Consider the following 27521-nt stretch of genomic DNA (forward strand, 5'->3'; position numbering starts at 1 on the left):
GGGTTTAATTGTCGAATGGGCCATAATTCCCATTGGTAAACGCTGTGTATTGATTGGTTTGGAGGAGATTGTCGGATAGTGGTCATGTCCAATTAGGAGCGAGATGGACCTTTCACAGTTTGCGCAGCTAAGAAACATGACATCATCAAGTGTGAAGGGTCCAGGAGATGTGTGATTTCAACACTGAGCACATCTGAGTTTATTTAACCACATCACCAATAACTGGAGTATATGTTTTTAAGGGGTCATGAACTGCCATTTTTTATTATTTTGTAGTGTTCTCTGAGGTCCCCTTATAATGTTATCAATTATTTTTACAACAAAAAAACAATAATAAACATCATAAACATCACTCCATTACTCTCCCTCATGTCATTCCAAACCTCTCTGATAGAATGCAAAAAGAATGGATTTTTATTGATTTTTAGAAATTTTTACCTTGAAACAAGTTAAAATGCAGAATCTTTGTGTGGAATACATTCAAACAATCTTTATAGCAACCATGGTGAAAACGTCTCCGGTTACTGTCATAACCTCGATTTTCCTTGAGAAATGGGAATGAGACATGGCGTAAGAAGCTGATGCTTTGGGGACTCCCTTCTTCCTAAACCTACCTGAAATCTTATTGCACAACGTCTGTGAAGTTGCAACTCTCACTGGCCAATGCCAGCCAAGACAGCAATTAGGGGCGGGGCCCCCGCCATTATATAATGCGCCGTCTTGGCGGCATAAGCTTAGAATCTTCCAAAAGAACCAACAGCACAGCAGACCTGAGCAGTGAACATGGCAGCCTATGCCATGTCTCTTTCCTGTCTCTCACGGAACCGAGGTTACGACAGTAACCGGAGACATTCCCTCTCAAGAATGATTCACTCAGCATGGCGTCAGAAGTTGATGCTTTAGGGAGTGTATAGAACAACGGCGTGGAAACAGCGAAGAAAAAAACTCAGCCTCAGCTATGAACAGTTCTTGCCAAGAGATGTAGAATAATCCCCAATCAATCAGTTATGACCTTACAACATGCCCCAAGGGGATTGGATGTAGATTCCCGCTTAGGCATCCAATCAGGTAAATCAGAATCCATGTCTGAAGTAGGTCTTCTTGTTGAGAGAGATGCTGCGCTGTCGCCCTAAAAAAGGCTAGGACATTATCAGTCACTTCAAATGCATGCATACAAGTATGTAATATAACAGTGCAACGAAACATGTGAGCAGCGAGGCCAGGCACAATAGTAATAACAGTATACACACTTAAAGAGCGGCCGCAGCCGACACCAGTACAAAGCACAAGAAGTCATTAGCAATCCAGAGCACACAGCGAAAACAGAGATTAATCGTTTTGTAGAATTGTAAAAATTGTAGAATCTGCCAAAGGTATTCTGCGAAGACCATCCAGCCACCATTCAAATGTCCAGGGCAACTGCCCTCATCGAATGGGTGGTGCCACCAATAGGACATTCCATTCCCCAGCTAGAATAGGCCAAGGCAATCGCATTGACCACCCAGTGTGATAGCCATTGTTTGGAGACAGGCTGCCCTTTGGTGCTGCCTCTGAAGCATACAAACAGCTGCTCAGATTGCCAAAACTGAGCCACGCGGTCAATGTAAACTTGCAAAGCCTGCACCAGACATAACACATGATGAGGAGTACCATCCGGTGTGGTTGCCAACTCTGGAGTGAAAACAGAAAGCACCAGCACTTGCGCTCTGAATGGTGTCGAGAGCGATTTAGGCACGTAGCCTAATCTCGGCTTGAGCGTAATGTTACAATCACCTGGTCCAAACTGCATGCAGTCAGCATTCACAGAGAGCGCTTGTAAATCCCCCACACACTTGGCTGACGCAAGGGCAAGCAGCAGTGTAGTTTTAAGTGAGAGTTCTCTCAAGCCTACAGACTGAAGTGCCTCAAAAGGCAGAAGGGCCAGCGCCCCCAGCACCAGAGCCAGATCCCAGGATGGCACCGTAGGAGGACGAGAGGGTCTTAGTCATCTTGCACCTCTCAAAAATCTGATCACTAGATTGTGTTTTCCCACTGAGCGCCCGTCAATATTAGCGTGAGTGGCTGAGATAGCTGCAACATAAAACTTGAGTGGAAGGCATAATGCTGCCATCCAGTCACTGTTGCAAAAAATCCAGAATGTCAGGCACGAGACAGCTCTCCGGGTCGTGACCATTTGCTTCACACCATCTCTCAAACACTGCCAATTTAGAAGCATACAGGTGTCTCGTAATCGTGTCCATCACATGGCGAGACAACAAGCATACCATCCACACATGAAGTTTCCACCATTCAGGGTTGGGGTGCCATATCGAGCCACCCACCTGAGACAGGAGATTCCATCTCACAGGATCAGCCAGGGGGGATCCGTTAGTATCTCCAGCAGATTGGGAAACCAAGGCCTGTTTGGCCAGTACAGAGCGATTAATAACACTGTGCCTTCTCCTCTGCAGCACTTGTGACAAAGTCTTCAGCAGGGGGAACCCATACAGACAGGCATTCGGCCATGGCACCGTGAGTGCATCTCCACCCAGGGGAGAGTGTGACAGAGAGAAGAAAAGAGGGTAATGTTTCCAGATCAGCCTCATTGTCTTGAGTTCAGGGTTCAGTCTCCATTCTCCGTGAGGAATCCAGTCCCTCAATAGCATATCCGCGCCGCTGTTCAGGCAGCCCGGGATATGTGCTGCCAGAATGGAGAGTAGATGGTGATCGGCCCACAGCAAAAGGCATGCTGCCTATTCATAAAGGGCTCTCGAGTGTACCCCGCCCTGGTGGTTTATGTACAATACCACCAACATGCTGTCCAGGTGAACCAACACGTGATGCCCCCGGACTTGCGTGAGGAACGACAAAAAGACCACTCTCAGCTCAAGACAATTTATGTGCCACGTTCTCTACGACTTCATCCAGTAGCCAGAGGCCAGTATGCTGTCACAATAAGCTTCCCGGCCTGTCGTCAACATGTCCATTGTGACCCTTCTCAGTACCTGTGTTTTCAGCCATATCTGGAGAAGGTGCATATAAAGTAGACCGAGGTGGCACACCATCGCGGCCACCGCCATCCCTCCCAAGAGCCTCTGATATTCTTTCAGTGCCACCGGATGGCCCGGACTGAAAGCATTCAGAGCAGACATTAAATCTCGTATGTGCTCCTGACCCAGACGTGCTCTCATCGAGACCGAGTCAAACTGCACCCCCAGATACGTGATCGACTGGCTGGGCCGTAACATGCTCTTTTGTTTGTTCATGCAGAGACCTTTTGAGCACATTGTCTGAATGGGCCAACACCAGCCAATCATCCAAATAATTAAAGATGTGTATTCCACTCGCTCTCAGAGGGGAAAGTGTCGCATCCACACATTTTGTAAACATGCGCGGTGCCAGCGCTAGCCCGAACAGCTTCACTGTGAACTGATACATTGTGCTTTCGAATGCAAATTTCAGAAAGTGCCTGTGTCAAGGGGTGATCTGGATATGAAAATATGCGTCCTTCAGGTCCACCGAAATAAACCAATCTTCTGCGCGAGGATCTGTTTAGTGTTGTCATTTTGAAAGTGCGTTTGTATAATGCAAGGTTGATGGGTCTCAGGTCTAACATCGGACGGAGACCACCATCTTTCTTTGGAACCACAAAGTAGCGGCTGTAGAACCCACTCTCTCTCTCGCTCAATGGGACCACTTCTATCACGCGTTTCGCTTCTTGCCTCAGCACCAGCTCGTTGTGTGCTGGTACTGTCGACATGACCATGCCATTGAACTGTGGTGGTCTGCACCGAAACTGAAGTATGTAACCGTTCTCTATTAAATTCAGCAACCAATCTGAAATGCCTGGAATAGACCACCATGCACTCACAAAATGATACAGAGGGCGGAGCGCCTCACCTTCTGTATTCTGAGCAACACCATTGTATACTGGGGTCGCGTTCAGAAAACTCACTGGACGAATGGGAGTGCTGTATGGTAGCGAGGGTCATACATTGCTGATTAACGGGAATCGCGAGTCTTCTGCTGAATGTGTGAGTGACATGGACGTGTGTATGTGCGAGGTGTCGAGAGTGAGCTGCGGTGGCGGGGGTTCGACACATCACAAAGGGGCGTGAGCATCACCAGATACACGGGGGAATGGTGAGCCAGAATGGTTTCACGGCCTGCAACCATCTAGGGGACTTTGTGAGAACATCTCGGACGCTTCGCGGTGGGCCCGTCACTCTCCTCCTTCGTACCCTCCCATCAGGAACGAGGCTTTTTCTCTGATGGAGGAGCTCCCCTGGGATGGCCATCCTTCTTGAAGCCAAGAAGTCCTCTGTTTTGGCACAAACAAAAGGCTCCGGGTCTGGTTGGAAGGTTGGAAGAAGATGGCGATCGACTATGTGCTGGGGGCTGCGCCGCAGCATGGCGTGGGAGTGTCTCATTGCCTTGGAGCGTTTCTGTGCTTTGGATAAGTGCTCCGCGATAGCGTCCATAGCATCTCCAAAGAGGCTGGAGGAAGATACAGTAGCGTTAAGCAGCACCTTCCTTTCCGCGTCCTTTTAGCTCAGTGAGTGTCAGCCACAGATGCCAGTGGAGCACCACCATGTAGCCCATGCTCCGTACGATCACCTTGGGCGTTTTCTTCATGGCTTTTAGTTCAAAACCCGTTGCCGCGCATAGATACTTAAACACCTCAGGATCCACTCCACCCTTGTCCAGGGACCTCAGAAGCTGTGCCTGAAAAACTTGGAGCACTGCCATCGTCTGAAGTGCCGAGATTGCTTCTCCCGAGGTGGCGTATGCCTCGTCTGCGATGTGAGCGGTCAGATGGCAGGGCCTCTGTTGACTTTAGTGAAAATCTCTGACCCACTGGCATGAGTTCGAACCAACTGGGGTGCAGCCCACGCCTTAGCTACCTCGTTGTGCAAGTCGGGGAGGAATGGGGCTCGCTTCCTCAGAGTGGCAGCTCAGTGGCCCAAGTGAAGGAACCACAAATCCAGCTTGCTCTTAGCTGATTCGTTGGGGGATTCCCACTCTAGACTGAGATCACTCACGGCCCTGGTGAGAATCAGGATGAGCTCATTCTGAAAAGCAGCGTGTCCCTCCACTTCAGAGTGAGGGCCCAGTCCTTCTCAGATGCCATTAGAGACATCACCTCATCGAGACTGTCGTCGTCCCCCACCGTGGCAAACGAGATAATCTCCGAAGAATGATACTCAAGAATGATAAAAATAACTATAGAGTTTTAATAACCATTCGAATTTATTGAGAATAGTGAAGTCTACACCATAACTATAAAGTTAACGACACAGAGGAATAATATCATCTGCAATCCCTTCAAGAACAATTTTTTTCCAGCTAATAAAAAATAAAAAACATTGACAGCCAATCAGATCTATCCATCCATCTGGCTTTCCAGAGCTTGAGTGCATGCTTAAAATAACAGAAATAAAGAATAAAGAAGATAAAATTGGAATGACTTCAGGGTGAATAATGTTGTCATTTTGAGTGAACTATCCCTTTAATGCCTCATTATGAAACTGAAGCCATATGTTTAGGAAAAATCAATCAACCAATGAGAGCCATTTAAACACAAAGACCAAAGGTCATAAGGCAATAAAACTAGCTCCTTTTATAATCAACAAAGCTTCTTTTATAAATAAACAAATACAAATGCACAACACTGTTAATCAATGTCACATTTTGATCTATTTGTCACTCACAGTACTAAAAAGGTAATTTGCAGAGTTGATACACCAAAATTTTGGTGTAAGTTGATACACCAAAAAAATAAAAGTGCATCTCTGGACAAATGCCCACTAGGCCAGAGAGGAATATAAATATATACTATGTCGACATTTTGTGTGTGGTTTCATATTTTGTTTGTGCAAACATGGAAGATGTTGTCTTGTGTATTGCACGTTTGACAAAGGAGTGAAAATATAGAGAAAAGATTGCAGGAGATTCAGCTCTGCGTCAGCTGTGCGGCTTGCGTGTTTGCGGCATTGAGTGGGGGGGTGGTGAATTAGATGGCTTCTTCACGGAGAGAGACCTGACTGTGGCCAGCAGAGTTTCTCTGCCACCGTACGCAATTAAAGCCAGACACTGCCAGGACAAAGGGGGGTTGAGGGGGACCAGCAATCTCGAGGAGAGGAAAAAGAAATCTTTCTTTCCGTCTGTGCTGATAGTCCTCTTCTGAGCCTCCGTTCTGGTAGATTGGCCTGTGAAAGCACTGTCACCATGTGAGGTTTGACTTCAAAAAGATCTGTATTTTTGCAGATAGAGAAAAAATTACACGTCCCTTTAAAAAGGCAAAGTGTTTCCAATGTGTGCTTAAAATGAACTCAAATGACAGCGTCAGCATGTTTCCTTTTCTCTGAATTAGTGGTTGATTCTTCAAATTCATAAAATGGCTCTATATTCTGATTGGACGAGACACTGTAAATAGCCAAAATTATGTTGCATTCCCGTCATTGTTGGAATTACTGTAATTACTGGAAAATGAGAACTTAGATATACTGCTGAGGGCTGTTTATGTCCTTAGACTCTAAATGATTTGATACCATGGCAACTAACACCAACATGAATCCATGTGAAACTTTGTTGCTGTTGTTTACAGTAAAAGAAGTCATTACTTAATTAAACTGACCTCTAAGCTCTTGCATTTAGCAATGAAAGTACACCAAATAATAGTGAATACAATACAATGGCATATCAAATAGAACCGTGTATATAATTAGCTTTAGTACAACTTTTTGAGGTTGCTGACAATTTTGTTGTTTTACCATGATGTCACGATGGATCTCTTCAATCTTTGATAAAGAAGATGCACTGCCTGCATCATTGAAATGGTACTGCTAACACAGCTTGCTCTAGGGAAACCTGTTTGGAAACAGTCATCCAAGCGTGGTGCAACTAGTTCTTCTGAAATGTTATTTATTTCTAAATGAAACAGGATATTTGACAAGAGAGAACAGAGCCAAACCAAATGCATGTTTAAATAGCTGCTTGCTTATTGGCCATAATCCAGCAGGATTAGATACTTTAACTTATTTAAACTTTACTGTTCATCGTAAAATCAGTTAAGTAACATCAATTTCTCTTGTTCTCATGCTGACTAAAACTATAAAACTATATTACTTTGTAGAATAATTGTTTATTGTACGTATTAGCATTAGGCCTACTTTACTTGAACACTGGTATTTTTATCATAAAGAAGAACCTCTTGTTTGTAGGGAATCATAAACAAAGGTAACTGTTCAACTGTATTTTCAGGAAGAAGCTTTACTTCATTCATATGTGGAGAAAGAGAGCACATGATTAACGTTTATGTCCAAATATGTTTTTTCTTAAATTCCAATTGACCCTTCACAGGGAGTTTGACCAAAGACAACATTGGTTTGACTAACAGGCGATTTGACCAATCATTAACACCGAGTTTGCCATTTTTGTCTACAAAAAACAAACCAAACTGGGGAGTAAAAGAAGGAAGAGCTGAACACCTGAGTCCTTATGGCGTTAGGCTAGGGGGAACCGCATTAAGACGTAGATTATAGTATATTAAACTGAACAGTAGGTGGCTACATGTGCATGATGCCCGCCAGTTAAATAAAAGAAGAAGACGGGAGTAGATTAACATTGGTGGACCTAAACTTGAAAAATTGTGTGCATTGACTCTTTTTGCAGTTAAAACAAGATACCTTCTTATGTTCATTCAAGATTTTTTCATATTTTAACTAGTAAAGTGGAAGAGATGATCGGTTCACATCCCGCTCGAACAGAGGCACAACGATCTGTCATGGCATGTTATGCATATTCAAACAAAAGCCAACACGGATAAGTTGTGTGAAACAAAGCAAAATTAACATTACTCACCTATCAAAAAGAAAAAAACAACACAACCTTTGCATCTGATTCCAGGCCTTCCCGCTCCTTGAGTTCTCTCCACCGCTGGACAGTTGCTCCGATATTTACGTGGGTCCTACCTCTTGCCTGATCGTAACCCTTCTTTTTAATGTTTTGTTTCTCTGATGTTTTCACCTTTTTTATCTGCCATCTCTCAATCTATAGTCAATCTACTAATATCCGTCCTGTGCACTCAAATTGAGTGCTCTCTTCTCTCTATCATTGCAAGACACGCCCTCTTACTGCTGATTGGCTACAAGTGTGTTTTGGGACTCGGTCCGAACAAAAGCGTTTTTCAAAAATCACTTTTTTGGAAAATAATTTTTAAATACACAACAGTTTAATTGTGCTCTAAAGTTAACTGTAAAAGAGGCTTAGGATAAAAATAACTATTTAAGTAATTTAAAAGTTTAAAATTGAATGAATAGGCCTATTTCAGAGACAAATACAATTTTACTCATCGATATGAATTGTAAAATGGTACGCTATTCTCCATTAGGCTAAGTTTAAAAAATCGTCCTCAATAACTTGATTATAGGTAAAATAATGGATACAGTTTAAACATTTACAATCACGCTGCGATTATTTTGTGACTATTTTTGACGATTATTGAGGACAGAGCAACATAGGGGAGTAGGAGGAGGAGGATAGAGGAGATGAGAACCGGACACGTTGTGCTTTTCCGCCGTCTCCCAGCGGGAGTGTAATATCGTGGCTCCTGCGCGCTGACACGCGCACCTGGAAGTGCCGCTATGCTGCTCGCAGCACTGCACCAATTATAGCGCAACATCTCGCTCTGCCGTTACCATAGTAGCGCCGTGCTCCTGTTCCCCTGGAACGAATGAACCGTGGGGGAGCGAATATCTTATCAACCATCGCCCTGGTTACCGCGCTCTCTCTCTACGCGCGCCCCGTCGCTTGAGTGAGAGGCCAGAGCAGGCGCCCTAGCTGCAAATGTGTGTGTTTTGGACAGAGCTGCAGACGTGAGCACAGAAGGGTCTGGGTGATGTTGATAAGACTGAAGGAGCCTTTGCAGCGTCCCTCAGCCGCTCTGTGATCGTGGGCCATCATTTCAGATGTGCACAAGCACCCTAAATTGCATGCTAACGAATCTGATTTGCTGGGATATACAGATTCGACGTTGCATGTGGGGCAGGGCGGCGTTAAAATTGTTTCTGATGGCCGTGCACCTGGAGGAGAACAAAACATGCTCGGCCCACTCTCTACGCAACCCCCACACACTGCGTTTGCTATCTCCCCATGCGGCCCTCTGGCTCGCTCGCTCTCATCGGATTGATGGCCACGAGGAGTGAGACAGACAGACGCGGCCTGCAGAGAGAAAAAAAAAGCTTTCACACTCTCATTCACTCCTACACCACGGACAAAAATATCACGCTCAGTTCACTGGTTTAACCCACCCACAACACAAACACACACTCACACTCACACACGGTTCAGTCAGAGGAAAATTATGAGTGCTCATTGATTTCACCTCACATGACTTCCTCCGTCCATGACTTTCTTTGTGAAGGCAAACCCAAAATTAAACCAAAATATCAAATAAGCATGTTTCAAAGAGCATCATTACTGAAGCTCAAAACAAGCAATAATCATTCATTTAAAGTGGTTTCACCATGCAAACATGCTATAGAATTGACATATTTCGACAACGACTATAGAAATATTTGGTTTGCACCTCGATTTATTAAATTGAGGACTGCCAAGACCTCAGAATGGTTGGCTTTGGACACATATACATGCATTCATTTACTCAGACCGATAATTTTGGCCCCATACGGCACGGGAATGGCGTGCTTTTGGATTTTAAATTGAAATAATTTTGGTATTGTGCATTTCACTCAATCTAGATCAGAATTGGGGCGAACCTGTTCAGTAGGATTCAAGCATGAAGAAGAAGGGAAAAAACACCAAAACGACAATTACAGCTAAAAAAAAAAGTCACTTATTCATCTTGGTGTCCATGTTACGTGGATGCCCTTAAGCCCCTTTCACATGAATAGGCCCAATACGTGTCTCAACAAAAGCATCACGCGCTTTGATGCTCATGTGCAACGCGTTACGGATAGCTTACAGAAGGGTGAGTTTACATGGTTACTGGGCAGAAAGAAACCAGAGAACCGTTCACAATGAAAATGAAAGTGCTAACATGTTTGTGAGCTTACAACAGAAAGGAAATCACTTGTCAAACAAGAGTTTATGAAACTTTTCTCATAATGCTCTAGACAGATGTTGTGTCAACAGCTCAAGGTGTCACAATGGGGTATTATCTGGTAATCCTTGTCTATATTATGAAAATTCAATGACAAATGGAGTTTAAGTTGAAATAGTTTACATTTTAAGCATCATAGAACAACAATTGTACATGTTCAATGACGCAAACTATGTGAAAAGGACTTAAAGGAGTACTGGAGATCAGGTCTTGGGGTAATTCAGCAATAAAACATTCTAATCTTAGAAATATTATCATTACACATCAATAATTTCCTGAATTTTGGAGGTCCTGGTCTGCTAAGGGCCATGTCTTCCATCTGACCAATCCCATGAGGCTACAAGAAAAAGGAGGCAGGTCCTACGCATAGCTGGTCTATATAGTTTAGTTCCATCAGGTTTACCTTCCATCCAATATCAGCAGGCCTACAGCATTTAAAAACAAATAAACATCATCAAACCCAAAAGGACCTTTCAGACATGTTTGTAGTAAGGGATGCTACATTAGAATGTTTTTCATGGTCGTCTTCGTATCAAATATTGAGCATCTTGAAAACTTGAATGAAAAATAAAAAAAACAAACAACCCTCCCAAAAAAACCTTAACATAAAAAGGCAATCGTAACATTGAGGCAGTCAGTAAGAACCACTGTGCTAAATTACAATAGTGCTCCTTAATTATCACAAGCTTTAAAAACAGAGCCTTGGGATTACATTCTCTAAACAAAATTACGGCATTTCTCCACACATGGACAAACAAAACCACTAAACACACAAATAAAAATGATTGTCCGTTTTCCATTTGGCGGCAAATAGTTCCAGAGCATCCAATAAAGGGCAAGATTCCGAAGTAGAACTCATATGGTTCCAAAATGGAACACAGGAAAAAAGAAAAACGGAATGACATTCTGCCATTCAGTTTATTTTTGGTTCAGGACATGTTCGTTCTCAAATAGTGCTTTCATTCCGCTCTTCGTTTGTTTTATTTGTTTGTTTGCACCCAGTGTTTACAAGCACCACAGCTTTCCTAGTGGGAGTGCCGTCGCTGTCCATTGGGAGTCCTTCATTATGGGATGGGATTCATGGGGGGAGGGTCCAGTTACCCTACGGAAACCATCGGAAAGGAGCTCCGGTTGGCAGCATCACCTTCTTGGAAAGACAGGAAAGACAAAGGAAGGAAACAAGGGAAGAAAACACTGTGAGTCATTGATAATATAACATAAACACTAACAATGTAGCAGTAAGAAAATGGGAAATGTCCCATTAAACTGGACTCTCAAGCCTCATCTCCAGACCTTTTCCTTTTTCCATCTCAAATCCCTCTCTTTCTGCGGAGCCAGACTTGCTAAGACTGTAAAGGGCTGAAATACCGCAGTGGTGCAAATGGCAGATTTTTTCCCAGCCTGCTTTGGGACTGGGCAGGGGTAGTCTATGGCTGTGGGACTTTGGGAGAGTGGAGACAACGGCAGTGTTTCCTGGGAAGACGTCCAGAACGAAAGAACGAAGGACCGAGGGAGAAAAAGAGGGAGGGGAGCGTTCCCTTCATCATGAAGTAACATGCACAGGCAATGATTTCACCTTACATGACCTAGTCCCTCTCTCCATTTCCCAAACACAGGCTCCCACTCTCTCATTACTCTCTGACAGGGCTTTGGCATTTGTGTGCGTGCACACACGCATCCAGACCCCCTTTTCCCTCATCGACCCCATAGACAAGCCAACACAGATGGGCTGTCGGCCCATGCACATGGCCAATCAGACAGAGCGTGAGTGCATGGACAGACTTACACTCACACACAAACACTCACCAGATTAATTTCGAAGGTTATTTTTTAACCCATCATCTTGTCTCTACATCACACACAAACACATAAACAATACACAAGAATGCCAGTAAGAATAGAGGATCAAAAGCACCATAAACATTACACACAGACAGTTTTTTTTTAAACTGGGACTCATACAGTTGATTTTAATATAAAAACAGATCTGATTTTGGTTTTATTTCCACTTTTTAACATCTAAATAATTTCTGCAGTCATATTTATTGTTTATTTCAGATTTTTGACAATATTAATTAAACGACTATTGTAATACAAATAAAACAACATGCATTATGAGTATTTTAATAATAATACTGATAATTACAATAATGATAAAACAACAACAGCAATAATATTAATAATAATAACTAATTATTATAATTATTATTATTTTAATGCAATTCTATTTATTTCTCATTTTTGGCCAAAAAAACAAATGATTGTTATACAACAAAATGCAGACAAGTGTTTTGAATATATACATTATATATAATTTATAAATAATAATTATTATTATTAATAATAAAATAATCAGAATGTATACTATGATTTTATTATTACTGCTGTAATTGTTATTAATAATACTACTTTATTATTTTTGCAATTACATTGTTATTATTATGTCAGATTTTTTACAACAGTAATTGTTATTATTATTTTATTGTTTTTTTATTATTACTATTATGTGAATACCTACTTTTTAAAGTAGTTTTTTAAAGAGATCCACCAAATGTTGCTGTTTATCAGTAGACCTATATATATAATATTATATTGGACCAATTACCAATTATATATATATATTTATATTTTTTGAAATATAAGTCTGTCTTTGATGAACATACAGTAGATAAAATGCTGAATTTATCGCAGCAATGCTAAGGTGTTATGGGTGGTTGCTAGGGTGATGCTATGCAGTGCAAAGGACTTGCTAGCATTTTTTAAATGTTTTTCTCTCTTCTCAACAAGTCTTGATTTGAGACAACAGATATGTCTGTAGCACAAACAGTATGAGCAATATTAACAGTGATATTTGGTTTAGCAAACACCACTAAAGTGTCCAAAGAGTATATGTATATAAATGTAAGCAGGTATATGTTGATATATTGTGTGTCTGCCTGTTTTTGTCTCTCTCACACAGACACCGACACACACGCTGTTCCTAAAATACTTTTAGCCGTCCGGCTGTGAGACTGAGATTCCTCTACAAGAGGAAAGGGTGGGGCCTGGCGGGCAATGTCTGAGGCCCCACCCACTCAATCTCCTTCTGCTTCCAGCTATATCAGGGACTTTCCGAGATACTGGCTGCCACACGGACGCAGTGAGATGTGTCATCATGCAGTACACACACATCAACAAAATTTTCAATAAATGACATGCAAGGTAAGATCAATGGCCAGAAATCGAATGGGATTCGCACAAAAAAACACGCCTAACCTAGCTCAAAACACATAAAAGGGCCCTACAGTACATATGAAAACACATCTATCCATCCCAAACACACACACACACACACACGCAAACGCGCATCAAGAAGTCAATAGACCCCCACACCACTGACTGAGACCTGTCAATAATGGCTCTTTAAACTCTATAAGTCCTCTATGCCTTATTCAACCAAACCAACCCTACTGTCAATAAAAGCACATAATACACACACACACACACACACACACACACACACACACACATACACTCACACACAGAGAAATATATGCAATTTGTTTGCATTTGCTTTCTCCAGAATATTAATTTTTAGAACTAAAAAACTGATTCAATGACATCATGTAATGTCATTTTAATGCTAGTGATGTTCATATGTGTTATTAGGGTAACTGCATTTACATTTATAAAATAGGCATGCGCTTTTATCCAACGTGATTTACATTTCATTCATGGCATACATTATATCAGTTCATGCATTCCCTGGGAATCGAACCCATGACTTTGAATTTGCTAGTGCCATGGTCTACTTTTAGAGCTACAAGAACTCAACACCAGCTAGTGACCAACCAGTACAGGAACTAGCAAAATGCAGGGACAATTGCGGAGCGTGTGAACGGGGTTTTAAGCTAAAAGTATACACTACACAAGTATGCAAATGCATCACAAGCAAACTGTCCCAAAGCGCTTGCGCATGACACATCATTCTAAAATGTGACACTGAAATTAAAGCTACACTGTGTAATTTTTGGCCCTCCAGCAATATGGAAGCAAAAACCTACTAACTTACAGAGGAACATTATGTTGGTCATTATGTGAGTTGTGCTTCAGCTCTGCATGGATGAATCTGATGGGTTTAGGTGCGCCACTGTGCTCCTGGTTACAGATGATCGCCTTATCAGTGTGAGAAAAAAATAGGCCTAAAAAAATAATGCCCATATAATATATAGGCAAACAATATAGAGATATATAGGCAAACAATCCAAAGTAGAAACTGGTTTAAAGACTGGCACTGTTACCAACAAACATTGTTTTGTGAACCAAGTGCACAACAAATGTGATGCTATTCATATATGTTGATTCATGTTTTATTACGAATATTATTGCTTTGACTTTCAGCTTGCAAACTCATTTTGGTTCTGGATTTGGAACTTTGTTGTAGATTCAAGCTACTCCCACTATATATAGTAGTTGCCTGAACTTATTTATTTACAGATATGACAAAAAAAAATAAGCACAGGAGAATGACAAAAATATGTAGTTTCCTAGGAAATCCATCCCGATGGCTCTTAAAATATAAATGAACATAGTCTTATCATAGTGATTTAGGGTGAGACAAAACCATTTTAAGATGCGCTCATTCATGATTTAAATTTTGTTCAATCTTTACAACAAAAAATTACATAGTGTAGCTTTAAAATGGCATCTTTTTTTTCTTCCACTGCCCTGATTCCCATGTTTTTGAAAAAAGAAAAAAAAAATCTGTGTGAATGACCTCGTAAGAATTACCTATCCATAAACAATTGTCCAGTTTGACTAACTTTAAATTACACTACATATCACTACATATTTATGCTAATGCTATATATAGCGTCCCTTGTGGCAACATATTTGTTTTACATTATATATTACGAATTCTACAAATTGTGAAAACAGCTAGTAATGTTTGTATTCACAAACTGTGTGTATTTTGGGCCTTAGACTTCATAGAGACACATAAACACAAACACACACAAACTGAGCCCTCTAAGCTCTGGCGCACACCAATACCTCAATCTTTACCTCCTCACTGCTGTAATTCTCAAAGAAACCTGGTCAGTGGTCAGTACACACACGTAAACACAACCCCTCTCACATACACGCAGTTCATAATGACTTTCACCGGGGCTGTGTTTGCCTCTTCCTGCAACGCTATACACACAAATAGACAAACACACACATGCGGTTCAGGGCCTCTGGAGGATGAGAAAGAGAGGGGTTCTGGGACACATTGACACCTGGCACTCCAGATGACAGACGCAAAGGCCAGATGGACCATTTGAGGCTGCCACACACACACAGAGATGCACACATGCACATGCATGTACGTGAACATGCATAAAAACAAACTCATATGCACAAATAAAAACTGCCATGCTGCAAAAAACAACCAGTCACACAATTATTTTCATTAACTGTTCCTGAGTCAAACATTTAGAACAAGTTTGCAGCATTAAGTAAAAACATGGTCACATGCAACAGTATCAGAACCTATTTAATATTTAGCATACAGATATATGGAGCAGGATTTTGAGCCAATGAGTTTCTCTTGTGGGCGGGGCGATTTAGTATATAGTATGTATACTATAAACACTACGTACAGTTTCCTACAATACTACACCTGTTACAGTAAAGAATATTTTATCCTATTTTATCATAAATTTAATTAAAAAGACAAAATTACCATTTTTACCATTACCATTCCAGTCATATGCAATGTGACAACTGTTTACCTTACTACTGTTTGAACAGTTTATTGTGGAATTATGTCTATAGTTTTCAGTACACACTTTTCAGTAAATAGTATGCTAGTTTTCCATTTCAAACATATACATAGTATATAATGAATAGAAACAGAAGATTTGTAATAAATATGAGTGGTATGCTAGTACGCTATTTCCAAAGTCAGCTTTATAAATGTTTTTGGGGTGTTCAAGTCCTCCTGGGAAATTTGTAATTATGATGTGTGTGTATTAAGTGCGTTCAAATCACTTTAGTCACAGCAAGACAGTGAACTTTTTTTTGTTTGTTTGATTTGTTATATATAAAATTATATTAAAATGTATTACAATTAATTATAATTAAAAATGTATATATATATATATATATATATATATATATATATATATATATATATATATATATATATATATATATATAAAACAGTCTTGTTTTAACTTAGTCTTAAACTAAAATATCTAAACAGCTTATCTTTTAAAAAATATATAAAACAAAATAATTACAAACTTATATAAAATGATTTTTAAAATCTGCATCTACAAAATGAATACACACTGGGATTTTTCAGTATTTTGTACAGTAATATGGGATTTTGTATATGCAAGTTAAGTTTATTGTAAAATAAAACAATAATAATTACATTCATTTGAAGGAATTTACCATTAATAAAGATGCTGTATCCATTGCATCAGACATGTTTTCTCACTGACACACCCCAATTCTCGGTTTCCCAGTTGTAATTACGACTTTGTGGTCGCGTTCATGTTCGTTGAGCTTGTAAATACAATCTTTCTGATATGACTTGAAAGCACCATATTCTATTGTCTTGATGTGTTGTGCAGCCTCGCCCACTGTGAGATCTCAATGGTCCAAAGTCCCACATTCAGTACTTTGAGTAAAGACAGAACACTTAATGCTAGAAACTTGTGCGTTGTGCCTGGTTGGAACATGGTGTTATTTCAACATTTTATATTCGTCACATTCATTCAAATTCATTAAATGTGATAGCTGAAACTCTGAATCATCTCATCATAGTGAACAGTGAAGGGGAACCTTACCTGTGGAACATCATGATGCCTTAACATTTTCCTTGCAAGAAAAAAATAAGCAACCAACTAGACCAATCTTACCATGACACCATTCTCACACAGTTAGACCCTAACTAGCTTGCATCAGCACATACTCAGAGCTAATTTTCCCACACCTGAACCTGCCTGTAAACAAGGCAGAAACATCTCAAGTTACGCTGCCTGAGAGATGGGAAACTGCATTCTGCTTGCCATTCGTCAGGATGAGTAATGTTCCTATGCAAAAATTTATGAAACACAAGCAGCATTAATTTCTATGTGGACTGTTTGTAAAAACTAGGGCTTGTCAATCGATTAAACATTCTAATCAAATTAATTACAAAAAACCCAGATTAATTAAATGAATTAATCACAATATATGCTGAAAAAATGTAAAGCCACTGTGGCAAACATAATAGATTAAGAAGTCATGAACTGTGCAGAGTTACATGATATTAAGTTGCTCTATATGCACAAGCGTGAGATGGATCTATTTGGTCACCAGTTATTTAGTGAGACAAACATCAAGTTTGGGGTCATAAATTTTTCTTTCTGAATTCTCATTCTCAACAAGTCTGCTTTTTTTAATACAGTAAAAATAGCAATATTGCGAATTATTGTTACATTAAAAAAAAACAGTTTTCTTCCTTAATATATTTTAAAATATAATTAATTACTGTGATGCAAAGCTAAATTTTCAGCATCTTTACTCCAGTTTTCAGTGTCACAAGATCCTTCAGAAATCATTCTAATATGCTGATTTGCTGCTCAAGTAAAATTTCTTGTTATCAATGTTAATCACAGTTGTGCTGCTTAAAATTTTTGTGGAAATAACAGCATTTGTTAAAAAGTGAATTATTAAAAATGAAGCCTTTACTGTCACTTTGAATCAATTTAATGCATTCATGCTAAATAAAGTTTTAATTTCTTAAAAGAAGATATCAAACATTTAAGTAGTAGCATAAATTTTTCAGAAGGTAGAAAATACTTTCTTATAGATTTTACATATGTGTCAGAGGTCATGATTTTATAGAATTAATAGTTTTATAGTCTTATTTGTTTTTTAATTTAACTGCACTAAAATAACATTATATAATAATACATTTCTTAAAAAAAAACATAGTAAAATCCATACTTTTCCATTAATCCATTACATAAAGGATTGCACTGAACTGAAATAAGTCATAAACACAAAACTGATTCCACAAATTATTTACAAAGAAATTTGCTCTGCTTGTATTTCACAACTTTTATTTTCAACTTTTGCTGCTTTTATCCACAGGATTAGTAGAGCGAACAGGAAACGATAAGGAGACGAGGGAAGAGAATCAAGAAATTATGCAAACTTGCACCACGTGCATGAGCATCACAGTGCAACGTATCAGAAGTGTAGCCTACTGATTTAGCACAAGCATTATGCTGTGGTGCCCATGCAGATGATGCTAGCTTGCATCCTGCTAGCATTCAGTGATAATTTTTATGAATTTACTGTGCATTGCTCACCATCTTACCTCCAGCCCGCCAGCAGGTTTCTTTTTGAGCTCTTCGCACTTGCGGAACTTGCAGATCTGATGGCCGGTTTTGCGGTTGCGGCAGCTGCTGCACTGTTCGCAGTTAATCCTGCGCCGGCAAGGTGGACACAGGCCGCATCGCTTCCGCTTTTTCTTCCCGTTGGCACTGATGGCCGATGAAATCTCGCTCTGTGTCTGCTGGTGTTCCGACGCACCTGTCACGTGAGAGAGTGCCCCGTCGGCGAGGAACACTCCCGCCGGCGTCATTATGAACAGCCCCGGGTGATACGGAAAACTCACGCCCACTCCGCCGTTGCCAAGCAACGGGAAGTCCATCACACTGCCCAGCGAATCAGAAGCCGAGACCGTCTCCATGTCCCCACCCACACTGACATTGGACGGGTCATTGACAGGAAGCAGCATCCCCGCCCTTCGCAGGAGCTCGGCAGCCTGGGCGAGATGCAGGCCGCTCGGAGAGTCCAGAAGGCCGGACACTAACGCACCCCGGTCCAGTTTGGCATACCCGACTTGTGACCTGTGCTGGCTGGCAGTAGGGTGAGCTTTGACGCCCGGCGCCACCATAGTGCTCTGAGCAAGTCTGTTAGCATTCGCGACACTGGCAACAGCAGCAGCCGAGCAGGTCGCGATGTACTGCGAGAGAGCTCGCGAGCGCTTCAGGCTTTTGCTGAGTGGAGCGCTGATGATGCCACTGCGGTTTCTCCGTTCCACCACCGGGGATGAGTCTTCATCCCCGCAACAGCTGTCCTGCGCCTCCTCATCCTCTATGGGTCGACTTCCCTCCATGGACCCTCCACTGGCAGACATGGGCCACGACGTGAGGGGGAGGGAAAGGGAGATGAGGGAGCTTAGGATGAACAGAGGATAGAGTTGCAACGTTCCTACAAAGACCAATGCCAAGATGAGATTGACGTGTACACAGCTGGAGAATCAGACCACTGAAGCGGCAGTCCACACTAGTCGAGCCTCAAGAACATCTCACGGATCCCTTCACTAAGGCCTGAGAATCCTAGAAGGGAAGATAATGCACAAAGAGGTTAAAGCCAGAGTGGTTTGAATAAATGTATCGTACATGCAGAGAGAAATAATTCAGATTTTTCTTATGCTCACCAAGGCTTGCATTTATTTGATCAAAATAGAGCAGTGAAAGCATTGAAATATTGTTACAATTTGAAATAACTGTTTTCTATTTTAATATATTTTTAAATGTTATTTATTGCTGTGATGCAAAGCTGAAATTTGTTTCTGGATCTTTTGATTAATAAAATGTTCAAAAGAACAACATTTACTTGAAATACAAATTTTCTGTTATTTTTGAATCTTATCAACCACAAACTTTTGAATGGTACTACCACAAAAAAATATTATGCAGTAACTGTTTTCAGAAATATTTCTTGATTATCAAATTAGCATATTAGATCAATTTCTGAAGGATCGTGTGATACTGAAGACTGGAGTAATGATGCTGAAAATTCAGCTTTGCATCACCGTTCTTATGAATTGTAATAATATTTCAAAATATTACTGTTTTTACTGTATTTTTGATTAAATAAATTCAGCTTTGGTGAGCACAGGAGGCTACTTTAAAAACATTTTTTACTTACTATATGGTTAGGGTTAAGATTAGGGTTTGATTTAGGGTTACTTACATGTAATTACACATAATTTATTGTTATTATAATAATAAGTACATGTAACATTTAACAAGGACACCTTAAAATAAAGTGTTACCAAACATTATTCCAAACTTTTAATCAGTAGTGTATATCCAAACCTAAAGAACATGGAGAACACATTGCGCCGGCCTCACCTGTCAACCGCAAAATGAATATCTGTGTGATTCCTCACAGCACAGCATCACACTTCATCCCTAACAGCTAAAAAACATTTTAACGTATCTAATTCATCTGAAATAATCATGCCTATAAACAAATCACATTTTATTTGTTTATTGTTTTGTCCTGATAAAATAGGCCCAAGTTCATGGTGACAAATAATCTACATGCTCGCTGTGGCCTCATCTGACCCATTTTTATGATTCCTTAGCCAACATTTATGTTTCATACAGAACATCTGTCCTAGATATCTGATTTAGTGACAATTACACTTTATTCAGTGTTCTTCCAAGGAACTGAAACTGACTGTGATGCTCATGGCAAAAAAAGAAAAGATTTTGTGTGGATATTGAATTGGACGGTTTGAGTCTGTTAAATTGTTATATTTCATAACCTTTACGTGCAAAAGCCCGTTCCTTGTGACAGCAATTCCCCTTCAGTGAGAGACGTCTATCAGGGTCCACAGGCGGTCTGTTCTATCACGAAACCGGAATCGTGAGCTCAAGCGCAAAGCCCCTGGGGTGAGCCGACAGTGAAATCAGGATGTCTAGGTGCAAGCTCAGCCGCACTGACGCACGTACACACGCTCATCAACGACTTAACATTTCAATTGACTGCAAAGCCACAGTAAATCATGCTATTGATAATAATTAGAGAAAAAATACATTATTTAGGCTGAGTGACTGCCCATGAAGATGTGGTAACCGGCCATTCATTCATACAAACATGCATGCATGAATGAATGAATAAATAAATAAATAATGCATGTAAGGTAGAGTTGAGCTGGTTGTCACACGGGGAATTTGTCTCAGTAACTATAAAGTGTTAAATATTGGTTTCAAATATCTAGTTCAATATATTTTCACATTTTCATATAACAATGGTTTAATACTATTGTACATTTCCATTTTGATGTTTCATTAATTTTGGATTCATAACTGTTTTACTGTGTGACTTTTGTTATTTAATGGCAGATTTCATTGTGACAACCTTCCCCATAGTGTGACACGCTAGTCAAGTCAAGTAACCTTTATTTATAATAAAGCGCTTTTAACAATACAGATTGTGTCAAAGCAACTGTACAGCATTAATTAGGAAAATAGTGAGTCAATAATGCAAAAATTAAAATCAGTAATGCACTACAGGAGCATGCTGTCACAATAGGTCAACATGTGATAATATCAGCTAACAACAGAGGAAACTTAGCTTCTTCAACATATTCAACATAGTGATAACTAGCCCTGGTTATTCCTTTAGGCTATTTCTTACTAATGTAAAAAAAATAAAAAAAAATAAAAAAAAAATCCATTAATTGGTTAATCCTTTTGCCTAAAGGTTGATTAAATCATATTAAATAATATATCTGACCGGATTAAAACCATATGAGGCAGACTATTACTATAAGTAACCTGGCAAAACACTTTTACAGGGCACTCTATCCGTTAGCAAAACACATGACCATATCAATTACAATTACATCACATCCACATTAAGGAGTCACATCAAAACTTACTGGAGACAGGTAGTCCTCATCTGCAGGTAAACCAGGACAAAAGCTGCATCTACTGAGGGTTTCAGTAAATTATTGACCCAGCTTACAGATAAATAAGTTCCTAGCAACAGTTAAAATGCCCATTCAGCAATTGCCTGGTGTCTAATGCATGTCAAACATACAAGGCTCACATGCACATGGAAATTGCTGTGTCCAGTATTGCGGCGAGCCAGAGGGACAATAGCGCGACGTAGAGAGATCTGGACATCACCAGGGAACAATAGCCAATCCTGCACAAATAGCCCAACTCTGGCTAAACAAGATGACCTGCTTATCAAGATCTACATGTTCTGTCAAACAATCACCTCAATTAAACCCTTCCCAGATCAATCCCAAACACAGACCTGGATTAACTGCATATATTCAGGTTAGATTATTTAAAGAATATGAATGCAAATGCGCCCCACACACAAAAAGTTTGCATGTTACTCATAATGGATTAATAATAAACAGCACATATAACTTGCATTCATACTTACCTCTCTCCAAGAGGAATTCTGAATAATTCAGACATTCCCGCTCGGTAAATCCCTCATATTTTAATCCAGACAACCAATAAAAACAGAAAATGTCACAATAGTATGTTTACGGTGACCACGGTACAGCCAAACAACAAACAAACAGGCTACCCGTAAATGTAACTATTCCGTGCGCCTATTTGGTTACGCGTGGCAAAGTTGCACCAATGCATCTAATGCATATGGGCAAATTGTCAAGCAGATGTAACGCAGATCATTTAGAAAGTAAAACAAAATCCCTTTTGTCTCATCTCGAGCGATGTGTCTATGGTGACAGCGCGCGGTATGCGCCAACACGTCGCGTTGGTTAAGCACATTCCCTCGTTATTTCACTGCCAACTTATTCGTCTTGGCTGGATGTCATCGTAACTTTGAACAGTCTTCAACAAAGTCTCATTGCCCTCCCTTTGATAAGCATAGGGTATCTGCATATTTGCAAACACAAGCGTCTTTTCATTCGCGCCGCTCGTGAGCCGAGGGGAGCGTTCCGACTGTCCGAGCGGTCCGGTGCTCTCACGCGCTGCGGAGATTTATATAAAAGAGAGAGAGAGATTAAAAGGTAAAAGAGCCAAACGATAGCAAATGCTCACCCGAACTGAATTCTTCTCGTTGTTTCCTTCAATAAAGCCCAAACACCGGCAGATACACGCAGAACGCACTTTGTCCGAGAGCGAGCGCGTGCGCTCCTCCAGCCTCTCGCGTCTCTCTATCCCACCTCCACATCCTCGCGCCCGGAGAAGAACATGCAAACACATTTCATAGATTTTTGGAGCTTCACACAAAAACCGAAGTGGACTTTCTGTCGGGGAAAAAATAAATAAACCTTGAAGAGGTGTGGATGAGCGCGAGGGCTGTCTGCGGTGAGGCTGTCTGTCTCTCTGCGCATATGAGAGCGGAATAATGAATGAAGTATAGTTTTGAGAGGGCTGGACACGCAGCCCATTGTTGACTCCATTCTTAATGGCTTATGGCTGCGCTCGGGATTGATTTGTTATATCAGAACTTTTGCACATTCACGCTTTCCAGGAACTTGGGGCTGATTGATATTTTAATATGCAAAACACGGCTCCACCATTCACTCATCTGAAATATTACCCTGTTGGCTGCTCTGTTAATGAAAATAAAATGCAAATTGTAAATAATATTTGCACGTTCACGAAAACTAAATAATAATAACAATAATATTCTAACACTAATAATACTAATTCGTTTTTTAGTAATATTTTAATATTGATTTATTTTTATGAATGCCTTTAAAATCAACACACTGTATTAGTCATTTTTTTTATTTTACTTAGTTTTATTATATCAATATTCACTTTTTATTAAATGTTTTATAACTAATGAATATCAAAGCAACGTATTAATGCAATTAACAAGAGCAACTACCAATATTGTATATATATATTGATTAAGTATAATTTTAAATTAATTATTTGAATTAATAATAGCTTAATTAATAGTTAATTTATTAATTTATTTAATACACCCATAAACTACCCCTAAAAATACATTAATTTCAGTTTCTCTAACATTCAGCATATAGTCAATAATCTTTGTGAAGAAATCAAAGGTACTGGACTTGTTACCATAGTCGTCGTGTTTCTCCGTGTTTGATGGCTTTCTCTGTGACCGAGGAGCCGTTTGTCCGTCAGTCCAGTCGCTCGCAGACGCTCCTCCTCGTCGCTTGGAGTCCACTCCACCTCTTGTGAGCGTCCTGTGTGTCTGGCAGGCGGCCAGCTGAAGTGTGGGGAAGTGACACCGCCAGGGCGGCAGAAATTTTCCTCCGTTTCGGGCTTCTTCCCAGTCGCAGACGGGCGAGCGTGCATTGGCTGGAAAGTGGAGCAGCTCGTCAGGGACGATCAATGCGGATCGATCAGCGCGGCGCTGCTGCTGGCTGCGGGTTTGAGGGGGCTGCGTGTTACAGTCCTCCACAATTGCATTAACGGGAAAGTTTAGGCTTGAGTAAAGTGACACTACTTTACGGCTTTACTTCCCATCACGTTTTTTTCTTTTCTTTTATATTCACAAAAAGCTAAACTCTATTCTAAGCGTATGGGGTAAAGTTTCCACATACAAGACGTTGTGTAGGATATACCATGGTAGTACTGTACGAACAGATTAATATACCATGGTATTTAGGCTACATTTCTCTTCAAGGCACTTCAGAAATAGGCCTACCATCATGGTTGTGTCCAAAAATATTGTGATACAGGACTATTTACAATGATTTTTCATATAGCCTACTATGGTATGTACATAATATATATATATATATATATATATATATATATATATATATATATATATATATATATACTAAAAAGTACCATGGTAATGCTGTTTTTTGGACACATACATGGTTGTGCTTAAATGTATGGTTGTAGGCTATCCGTATTCCATTTAAATAGGCTACTTTTATGAAATACCATAGTTTCCTAAAACATGGTATCATATCATATGTATATTACTATATTATACCTATAAAACAGTACCATGGTACTACCATGTTTTTGGACATTCACCATGGTAATACCATTGTATCTTTGGAAGTATAATACAGCTCTTGGAACTCATATCATGATACAGCCACAGTACTTTTTGTAAGGAATGGCACTCAAAAGTATATATTTCAACGAATACCATGGTATTACATCATAGTTGTGTCCAAAAACATGGTACTTTGATAATTTGATATATACCACAGTACATGAATATTCACATATCACATATACAAGGCACTTGAAAGTACCTCAAATACATTACACACATTATAATTTATTATCATTTACAAATATAACTTATTATATATTTAAAAAAATTATATATTAAGATATAAGAAAAAATGAATAGATTAGACCTGAATAGAACCCTGAAACAACATATAGAACTACCAAATTTTGCTATAAGTTTGATTGCATCTTATAATAATTGCTGTTAATAATGTTCATCATCTGATTGATTATGTTTTTAATTGATTTTTTCCCCGTACATTTCTGCCATATGTACATTAACAGTCACCACTGATAAGCTACTAATAAATATTGTAGAAACTTTATTTTCTGTAAAGTTGCTTTGCAACTATTTGAATCGTGAAAAGCGCTATACAAATAAACTTGAATTGAATTGAGATTTATGCAATCATATTTATACATATATAATAGGATATATATAAATAAAAATGATAAACTATAATATACTTATGATAATATTTTTTAAACATAAATATCAATATTATTGTTTATCTTTGTTTTTCTTTAGCATTTTGTACCAATTAGTGTGTAAGTAGACTATTCAGAAAACTATTCCAGGATGCTTGACTTGAGCCAGGTTTGTTTGTGAGCTCATTGATCAGACCTTTGGATCCTGAGTTGCATCACATCCTGAGTTCACCCTGCATGGAGGACGTTCCTTTAGTATTGAGCTGGTATATCACTGGAGCATGACGAGACGTCCGTGCTATGTGACAGATAACAGATCATCTCCAAACGAAGCCACATGATAGATCATTAAAATGGGCAAGTAAATAAACAAACACTTGCCTATCCTTGTGGCCACATAATTCCCAGATAACTTTGAGACCTCAGCCCCCCTGCTCTCTGAGCTGGTGTTGTGTGTGTGGTGGTGAGTGGGAAGAGGGGGGTGGATGAGGACGTTGGATTAACGTCACATGGTTCTCTCTGGCAGCCAGACACATGACCCGCTCCACAGGAGGGGATAAAACCCACTTGAAAGACGACAGCATAGAGACCGAGGGAGAGAGGGAGGGAAAAAAAGAGAGAAAGAAATGGAGCAAACGTCCAGTTTTCTCAGACGCTGAGGAATGCCGTCGGCCTGCTTCTCGAACGCAGAAATGCAGTAGACTCGTTCTCCCATGAGATACTTTCCCTATTTCTTCTGCTCTTTCTGTTTCTCACTCCTGTGAGTTACCCGTGGTTTTGGGCACCATGTTGTCAGAGCTTGCTTTTCTTTAATGACTAATATCTCCAGGCTCCCATCCACATACTATTTCAAAAATATTTATTAGACAAGGAATAACCTACAGACTGCTAATAGTATTGTTATTGGTCTCACTTTCACAAGCAATTTCTTTTTTAGAGATTTGTTTAGAGACTTTCCTCGTCCCATGCCAATTGTGCTTCGGAGATGAATTATAGCTAAAACAGTGTGCATATTTCAGGAGAGTTACGCTGGTATTTTTCTAAGCAATTAGACATGCAATTTTCACCTAGCAGATGAAAAAACTGTGAAAATTTTGTAGATTTACATTGAAATAGCCACCTGAATTCAGCAAAAATATATCTCACTGATTACCATCCTTGATAATCATAACAACAGGTTTCTGTAATATGGTCCTAGAACTATGTCAAAATGTAAGACTTAAAGGCTGTTTTTGACCACCTAGCAACACCCTAGCAACCACCCACAACAAGCTATAAACAACTTAGAACACTGTATAACCGCATTTCAGTACTTTATGATCACTGTGCCGAGTTTTGTAGCAAAAAAAAAAAATGCATGCATGAATAAATACATTAATATAGGTGCCAATCACACAGAACGCATGTGTATTTTTATTTATATATTTATTTTTTTAAGCTGAAGTTCAAAGGGGCTATTCACTTAGAATGTGTTTTTGCTTTGAAAAAAGCAAGACACAGCAAGTGGAATGGAAGAAAAGGGTCTTGAAATGAATTTTTTAAATGTTGAAAAGTTGAAAATTGAGTGTCGCATTTTTAGAACATCGTGTCATGTGCGAGATGCAGTGGTCAAAAACATCCTTCTAACATTTTCATTGAAAAACACTTGGAAAAGTAGAGCACTGAAAAGGAGAAACACTTTCTGTGTGAATGCCCCCTAACTTTAGCATCACGTTTTTATAATGCTGCATCATGCACAAAGCACTGCAAAAGACACAAGTGCGACGGCCAAACAAATCCATCTAGTGCATGTTTTCATGGGAAAAAAAGATTGAAAAATAGTGCAGTGCAATACAAACATCCCCTTACACACTCAAAGGGATAGTTCACCCAAAAATGACAAAAACAAAAACAAACCCTTATTTCTTTCCAAACTCGTAGACCTTCGTTCCTGCTGATGTAGAACACACACACATGTGCTGCACCTTGTTTAAGAGCATGCGTCACTACTCTCGATA

The 27521-nt window shown here is 39.8% G+C and overlaps 1 protein-coding gene across 6 annotated transcripts; it reads right to left on the bottom strand.

The window, feature by feature from the left end:
• Positions 1–9554: 9554 nt before the first annotated feature.
• Positions 9555–24144, bottom strand: cxxc5b (CXXC finger protein 5b). 6 transcript variants are annotated; one of them, XM_042738033.1, is made up of 3 exons: positions 23953–24144; positions 18441–19467; positions 9555–11249 (listed from the first exon to the last, which is right to left on the bottom strand). In XM_042738033.1, exons 2-3 carry the CDS (start codon positions 19263–19265, stop codon positions 11205–11207), a joined length of 870 nt encoding a protein of 289 aa, XP_042593967.1. In that variant the 5' UTR covers positions 19266–19467; positions 23953–24144; the 3' UTR covers positions 9555–11204. The 6 variants fall into 6 exon arrangements, with proteins under 6 accessions (XP_042593967.1, XP_018942546.1, XP_018942547.1 ...); XM_019087001.2 differs by lacking the exon at positions 23953–24144 and adding an exon at positions 22954–23340 and having other exon boundaries at positions 9555–11246; positions 18433–19467; XM_019087002.2 differs by lacking the exon at positions 23953–24144 and adding an exon at positions 22954–23339 and having other exon boundaries at positions 18433–19467.
• Between the last annotated feature and the right edge of the window lie 3377 nt (positions 24145–27521).

This window comes from Cyprinus carpio, chromosome B14, assembly GCF_018340385.1.
Source record: "Cyprinus carpio isolate SPL01 chromosome B14, ASM1834038v1, whole genome shotgun sequence".
Classification (NCBI taxonomy): Eukaryota; Metazoa; Chordata; class Actinopteri; order Cypriniformes; family Cyprinidae; genus Cyprinus; species Cyprinus carpio.

What these genes read in the sequence shown, in the direction of transcription:
- cxxc5b (XM_042738033.1), bottom strand. Translation starts at nt 19,265, where the DNA reads ATGTCTGCCAGTGGAGGGTCCATGGAGGGAAGTCGACCCATAGAGGAT. An exon ending in AACCTGCTGGCGGGCTGGAG is followed by an intron (nt 11,250 to 18,440) that starts GTAAGATGGTGA and finishes TGTCTTTCCAAG; the next exon opens with AAGGTGATGCTGCCAACCGG.